Raw genomic sequence first — 7,414 nt, 5'->3', positions numbered from 1 at the left:
CTCTCGATAAAATATTTCTAGTGCGCCTGCCGTGTGTTTGGCCCTGTGATCGGCACCAGTGGGGGGTGGGGCTAAGACAGGGCCCTTTTGGGGTTTCCAGTCCAGTTCTTTTGTTCAAGTTGGAGAATAGACGCACAGGAAGGCAGAGGGTAGCACTGCACCTTCCTGTTTCACCCAAGGATGTATCTAAGGTGGAAAAAAGGTGACAGGTCCCTGGAATGTCTTCCTTCCCATAGGACCTCTGAAGGGCACGGCCCCAGAGCTGGAGGATTTGGAATGAGAGGGGGTTTAGGGAATTCTCAGTGCTGTGCTCTCAGCTCCTGGAATCCAGCCCCCGTATTTCAATGGGCTGGGGTGAAGGAGACTGGGGCCTGGAGTTTCCTTCCCCACCTTGAGAAAGAAACTTGTAAGCCTTTGTGGTCACCATTGCTTTCTAACTCAGTTTAATAACTTAAGTCCTTTCTGTGCTCCTCAGCTTATAAGAGGCCCCATCAAGTCCTAGCAGCATCTTTGGGAGGTCAGGGCCGTTTCTTTCAGCCCCATTTTACCTGTGAAGAAACTGAGGCTCACGTCCCGCTCGGCAGATAGTCAGTGGAGGTGGAATTTGAATCCAGGTCTTTCTGGCTCCTAATTTTCATTTCTGCCCCCACCATATCCTGTGGTTTTTGGCCCTCAAGCTTGGAGGAAGACAGTGTTTTAGGAAACTTTTTCTCTTGACCCGCTAAGTTATATTCTGCTCAGAAGTTTGGGGTCTGCTCCAGTTTGCAGACTGGGAGGGGAAGAGGTCCCTGCCCCAGCCCAAGCCTGCCCTTCTTGGGTAATCTGGCAGAGGGGACAGGCCAGGGCTTGGATGCAGATGACGTGGGTGTATTGCCCACCTGAGGCTCTCACTAACTGTGGGAGTAAAAAAATCACTTTTTACTTGTGATCCTCAGTTTCTCCATCAATGAAATGGTGCTTATACACCTGTCCAGAGGCTTTATTGCAGTGAATAAGTGATATAAAATTGCTTGTCAGCTGAAAGCCCCATTCAGGGATAGAAGAGGTGGTTATCATTTCCAATGAGAAGATCCAGAACCCTAAATCCAGGGAAGTTGCTTGCCTGTAGGGCCAGGCTGAAGAAAGAAACTCATGTCCTGAAACTTCAAACTCATGTCCAGGAAAATGTCAAGCTGAATCCCCTACCCATCCCCAGACACTTCTACTCCCTCCCACACTGGAAGCCCTGCAAGCCTGGAGCAGAGAGGAGACTCCAGTATCCTTTAGCATTGGATGCCAAAGCATCTTGAAGCCAAGACGTAGCATCTGTTTCAGCTCCAAACTCTCAGCTTTTAGAACAGGGTGAGCCACACACAGAACACTCAGGTGTTGAGTGAATGAATGAATGAGTGCATGAGTGAATGAAGAAATGCCAGGGCCGTCAGCAGGTCCAGAGTTTACCTCCTAACCTCCAGGATCCCGTTGGGACCTCTCAACCTTCTGAGTTCACCACCCTTCCCTTTTCACAGAAGTGCATGACACCAGGTGTACCAAAAAGGCAAACTGGACTTTATTATAAAGTTGGCTACAAAGTCACCGCAGCACCACGAGGTGACCACCTGGGCAGTCCCAGGCAGTTGGGCAGCCGGGTGAGTCCCGCACCAGGTACACGCACTCGTGCAAGCACACGTGTGACGGCGGCAGGTCTGCCTTCCTCCATCGGAAAGGAACGTAGCGTCTCTTCGCGCCCCCCACCCCAGGCGCGGGGCGCAAAAGTCACAAGAAGGGCCGCCAGGGCGGCAGAGTCCATCGGAATTGAAATCCCGTTACTGGTGTGTAGAGAATTCTACGTGGGTGTCAAGAGCCCCTCAGGGCACAGGCTGGCCCAGGTGGGCACTGCCTTTCCCCCACCAAGGCCCAGGGGTGGCTTGGCCCCCAGGAGTGGAGAACTGGCCCAGGCCCATGGGGCAGCGCGGGGCGGGGGAAGTGAGACTCCCCCATTCTCCGCTTGAAATCCCATTCAAGGAAACTCACTACGAGTGAATACAGATTGAAATGGAAACTGGGATCGCTTGATGTCTCTAAATTTTAAAAAGAAGCTCCCCTCCCTTGCCCTCCCACCTCCCCCCACCTCAAATCCTGCAGGGCCTGGGGAATCGGATCTATCCCCCTCTGGCCCCCAGAACCCCCCCAACAATCCCGGGGGGGTGGAGAGCGGCTCCATGTCTTGATGACAATATGCCATACTTGACGACGTTAAGTCACAGACTTATTCAAAACGTTGGTTCCCCTCCACTTCCATCTGCAGAGAGAGAGATAGAGAAAACAGTCAGTTAGGCCTATTAGGAAAGATAGGCTGAGGATGTGGTACACTGTTGGCACATAGTATGGGCTTCCAGTATACTGGTCCAATGACTGAATGATCACCAGAGGCTCAGAAGATAAGGGAGTAGTTTGGATGAATGGAGTGAAAATATGTCTGTGGTTTTGGAAAGGATGGAGCCATAGCAGGGACCCTCTGACGGGGCCAGGGGCTGAGTCCCACTCTCTTTCCCAAACTCCTATAAATTCTCACTCTGTATTCCCTTTAGGGGACAAAGAATACTGAGATAGAACTCTAATCCCTCTTCCATCAATTTGTTGTATAACCTTAGGGGAGTTTCTTTAACTTTGGGATCTTGATTGTCTTCATCTGTAAAATGGGGTGAGGATGGCTGATCTAGGTCCCTCATAGAGTTAAGAAGCACAAACCATTACCCAAGATTCTCTTGCATCTTATCCCACACCCCTAATCTCTGCCCCCCAGGCCTACTTGTCCAGAACTTCCATATTGTTTTCATTAGTTCTTATCCTAACTGCTATCCTACACAGCAGGTGATGTTACTGTACTAATGAAACTGAGGAACAGAGAGGGCAGTTTACTCATCTAATTCCACCCAGCATCTCATTGGCAGGAGAGGAACTTGAGTTCTTGAACATTTTGGCTCAACTCACCTTCATGGAAGCTGTCTTGAACTTGGCTCTGGAGTTGATGCAACTCATCAGTAAACCCATCGTAGGGGAATGCTGAGACACCTGTCTCAAAGGCGGTTTCGTATGTGGCCAGGTCCTCCAGGAAGCTGCTATCTTCTGGGGACAGGTTGTTGCAAGGTGATGGGGCCCCTCCTGGGACTGCTGCCTCAGGATCCTCTGAACTCCATTCCCCATTGGGGTCTGGGGTAGAGAGATCCATGAAGATGTCTTCCACGGGCGTCTCTTCCAGGAATATGTCAGGGTCAGCCAGGAAATCCAGATCCTGGCATTTCCAGGGTTTCAGGTCCAGGCTGAGCACAGGGGGGCCAGCTCCTGCCAGGGAAAGGTTAGCGTCCAGGGGCTCCAGCCCCCCAAGTGGCTCTAGCCCACCCGTGCCAGCCTCAGCTGAGAAGGGCCTGTCCATGCCCTGAGCCAACTGGCTGATCTGCTGGATGAGACGGTCTATCTCATTCTGCTCCTTCTCAGAATAGTGGAAGAAACTCTGCTTGACTGGAGAGGCCTCAGGTGTAAGCAGGCCTTCGGGCACCAGGGGGACATCCACAGAGAGGGGGCCCCGGAGCTGGGCTAGGGCCAGGAGTGTGCAGTCCCCATTACCAGGGCTGCTAGGACTTGGGGGCAACTTCTCATAGAGAAAACTGCATCCCTCCTGGGCGAAGTAAGTCTTGGTGGGATTGGGGCTCAGTTGCTCTGGGAAAGTTTGGCTGGGGCTGTTCAGGTGTGCTTGGAATGCTGTGCTTGGAGAATTCACCTGCTCATGGGCAGGGCTGTTCAGAGGCTCTGGGAAGGTGGCAATGCTGGGAAGCAGCTGATCTGGGAAAGTGGAGGTGCAAGGATCTTCATAGCTTCTGGCTGAGGTTTCAGTCAGTTGGCCTTGCAGTGGGCTAGTCAGCGGATCTGGGAAAGTTGCACTGCTGGGCGTCAATTGATCAGAGAAGGTCACAGTGCTTGGAGTCAGCTGTTCTTGGAGAGAGCTGGATGGAGTGGGCAAGTGGGTCTGGAAGGGCTCATGGAGGCTGAAGAGGAAGGCACAGCCTCCCGGCTGGTGGGGCGTGTAGGGTGGGGTGCACACAAGATCCTTGCTCAGGTCTGCTTGAAGAGAAGGCTCAGGGCCAGATGGGAATGTCAGGTAACTGAAGCCAAGCTCTTTGGGGGGTCGGGGAAGCTCTTCTGGTGTTGAGACAGCACCCAGCTCAGGAGCACTGGGGAAATTGGTGCTTCGGGGAGGCCCCATGGTGAAGAGTGGATTAGGGCCAGAGCATTGTTCCTGGGAGAGGATGTTCTCCGGGAATGAGGGCAGCATGGTCGGGGTGCCCAGGACATAGGCTGCCTGGGTTTCTTCAGAGTTTAACTGCTGGCGGAGGCTCCAGGCTTCTGTATCACTGGAGAGGAGAGAAGAGGCAGCCGGTAAGGGTGTGGTGTCCATTCCCAGAAAAGTTCTCTGATTTGTATCTCCTCCATGTCCACCTCAGCTGCCTCCCAGGCCCCTGGCTTGCAGCTCACCTGATTGGGTAGTTATTGGCAGTAATGGGACCCTCCGGACCTTCTGAATATAAAAGGCAATAAATCCACGCCCAGCCTCCAGGCTTGGCCAGCAGTCTCACCACCATCTCTGCTTGAATATCTCCACTCTCAGCCACTGAGGGGAAAGAAGAGATGCAGAGTTAGGACGCCCATCAGACAGCACCACCTATACTCCCCCCTCGCTGACCTCTCCACTGAATTGGGATATTCATGACATCCTCTTTTCTGACTACCCTAACCTGCACCATTCAACTCCCCACTTTGACCTCACCACTCAGAGTCCCCCAGTTCTGATTCTATTCTCACCTTGACTCCTTACCCTAGTGTTCACCCTATAGCATCCAAAACTGTTAGCCTCTGATATCTCCCCAACATCAGTCTTGATCACAGCCTTTCTTGGTCAGGTTTCCCATGCCCTTTCCCAACTCCCTGTCTTGTCCTCAGCCTCTCTGGACACTCACACAGGCGGTAGTGTTGAGCAGAAGCGTGGCCCAGGTCCTCAGGGTGCAGCAGTCCATACCATGATTTACAGAGCAGTTCACTGCGCTCAAAGCCCAGGTAGATTAGGACACTGGGAAGGTGGAAAGGATGAGGTCAGCTTTCTGTTTTCCCTGCTTGATACCCAGGCATCTCACTCCCTCCCAGGTCTTCTGCATCCTTAGATCCCATCCTCCCTGTCCCTGACTCCAGAATCTAGGGTCCCCTCACCTCTGACATGCCTTTTCCCTGGGGTCTGAACACTCTGGGCTTACCTCTCTGAGATGTCCAGAAGGGCCAGGTCCTTAGCGTGATGGCTCTGGAACATGGCCAAGAAAAGTGAGGCAGGGCCAGGACCAGGACCAGGGCCAGGGCCAGGACGGGGTCTTGTCTCCAGTGGAGCACAGAAAGCTGTGAACACAGGATTTCCTGCCCAGTAGGCCCCAGGTGGGTGAGCGTGGAATCGGCCTCGAATAAGCACAAGTTTGTTGCCTGCACTCTGGCGCCTGAGGGACTTGGAGGTGTTGAAGCGACAGCGGAAGAGGCGATCTAGGTGAGTGAAGAGAAAAACTGGTAAGAGAGTGAATGGCTGAGAGAGATGGCAAATGCGAAGGAGCAGGGCCGCAGGAGGCATATTGGATTGAGGAAAGGAGAAAGGAGTTCTCACCATTATCCAGAGCAGAGGGCAGGGTGAGTTGCTGGCGCACAGTTAGGTGGTCAGCTGGGTCAATGATGTCGTAGATACTGTCACCCTGGGCAACCAGGTCCACCTGGAGAAAGGTAAAGGAGAGATGACCATTAATGAAGGCAGCAAGAGCCAATCTTTGGCACATAGCATCTTGTAGGCTATAACTTCCTCCCCAGTAATTCTCAGATTCTCAAAAGTGGAAAACTCATTGTGTTCCCATCTGTGCTGCAGTCCAAGCTGAAAGGATCCTCAGCACTCACCATGGAGTGGCCCAGATGCTCGCTCACACTCTCAGAGAGATATAGCAGCTTCCCCTCCGCCGTGAACACAAGCAGGAATCCAGGTAGTGCTGCCACTATGTCTTCAAGCTCTTGAGCTGAGAGAAGCCCTGTGGGGCCCGCCAGAGGAGTGCCTGCAGAGTGAGAAGATAGGGTGAGTCAGGAGTAAGACTGGGAAGCAAAACAGAAGTGAGAAAGACATGGACTGGGTTTCAGCAAATTCTGAGGAATTCCTCATGGACCTGCTTCTGCACACACCTGTTGACCTGCTGCCCGCAGCTCTTGCCCGGGGAACCTGTTGCTGGATCTCTCCAGCCAGCGAGCCCTTCGACTTCTAAGTCGGGGCTGGGGCTTTGGCGGGTCTGGGTTTCAGAACCACGGACAGCGCTCCAAAGCCGACCGAGCGTTCAGCACCGCGGGCAGCGCCTTGCTACCCGGTGGTGCTGTCAGCACCGCGGGCAGCGCTCCACCGGCTGCAGAAGAGCCCTTCCAGTATCGTGAACAGCGTCTGTGCTTCCCCAGGCTTTGGCGGCTCCGTCCCTGTAACTTCCCGGACTTCCCTTCCCTGGCTCCCCGGAGCGCCTCTGCGCTGGTGGGGACTGGGGCCATTCTGTCCTGGCTCTCCTCCTCCCATAAGTCTGGCACCAGGGACACTATCCAGGCTCTCTAACCCTCATTCAGAACTAAGGTGAGGTTTGGACAGAACTCAGGAGGAAAAGTGGGAATTCCTGAGTTCTCCTAGTTCCTTCTCACCCCAGCTCGCCGACACGCTGCCCTAGACCTGCGGCAGTCCCAGTGGGTTCCCTCTGCTTCACTCTCCCCAGCGCGCGCCAGCTCGTGTCTCCGCCCCAGTTTGCTCACCTCCAGCGAAGAAGACGCCCTTGCGAGTGTAGATGCAGGCAAGACTCATAATGTGCAGGTAGGACAGCCGGACCTTGTCCGCTTCAGCCAGCGGCAGCAGCTCCTTGAGGTTCCGGATCTCAGCGTTGATCTGGTCGCGGCGCGCCTTGGAGGCGCCCTTGGTGGAGCGATACATGACTAGCGGCTGCGGAGCTCCAGCTCGGGCGCTCCGAACACCTGCGTTCCTGTCCCCACGCACCGGTGGCTTCCTCCTTGCTTCCCCGTCTCTCGCTCAGGCTCTTTCTCTCTCTGTCTCCTCTCCTGGGCTCCGCTCGGTTGCGCTGCCCCCCTCGCCTGCCTTGTTCCGCCTTATATAGCTCCTGTCAGGCGTGGGGGGCTCGCTTTAGAGAAAGGGGGGGCGGGAGGCTGGGCTAAGCAAGCTGCAGCGGGAGCTGCTGGCTGGGGTTGGGGGGGGCGCGCTCCTCCTCCCTCCCAGGCTTCCGACGTCATCCCATGACGTAGAACGAGAGCGGGAGGGGTGCCGGGGGGAGGGGGAGAACGCAGGCTGCGGAGGGGGCCGCGGCTGGCGGCAGCTGCG

General features: G+C 54.7%; 1 protein-coding gene across 1 annotated transcript; it reads right to left on the bottom strand.

Annotated features, from left to right (window-relative positions):
* Positions 1 to 2,252: 2,252 nt before the first annotated feature.
* Positions 2,253 to 7,012, bottom strand: NPAS4 (neuronal PAS domain protein 4). Its single transcript, XM_068556000.1, has 8 exons — positions 6,838 to 7,012; positions 5,959 to 6,110; positions 5,678 to 5,780; positions 5,286 to 5,559; positions 4,995 to 5,104; positions 4,513 to 4,648; positions 2,974 to 4,391; positions 2,253 to 2,281 (listed from the first exon to the last, which is right to left on the bottom strand). The coding sequence occupies exons 1-8, from the start codon at positions 7,010 to 7,012 to the stop codon at positions 2,253 to 2,255; spliced, it is 2,397 nt and encodes a 798-aa protein (XP_068412101.1).
* Between the last annotated feature and the right edge of the window lie 402 nt (positions 7,013 to 7,414).

Source organism: Eschrichtius robustus, chromosome 11, assembly GCF_028021215.1.
Source record: "Eschrichtius robustus isolate mEscRob2 chromosome 11, mEscRob2.pri, whole genome shotgun sequence".
Classification (NCBI taxonomy): Eukaryota; Metazoa; Chordata; class Mammalia; order Artiodactyla; family Eschrichtiidae; genus Eschrichtius; species Eschrichtius robustus.
This window is presented reverse-complemented; position numbering and strand designations above follow the sequence as displayed.

Excerpts from the sequence above, each read along its gene's own strand:
- NPAS4 (XM_068556000.1), bottom strand. The coding sequence starts at position 7,012 with ATGTATCGCTCCACCAAGGGCGCCTCCAAGGCGCGCCGCGACCAGATC. Across the intron at positions 4,649-4,994 it reads TGCTCAACACTACCGCCTGT|TGGCTGAGAGTGGAGATATT; the intron begins GTGAGTGTCCAG and ends CTTTCCCCTCAG. Across the intron at positions 2,282-2,973 it reads TCAAGACAGCTTCCATGAAG|ATGGAAGTGGAGGGGAACCA; the intron begins GTGAGTTGAGCC and ends CTCTCTCTGCAG.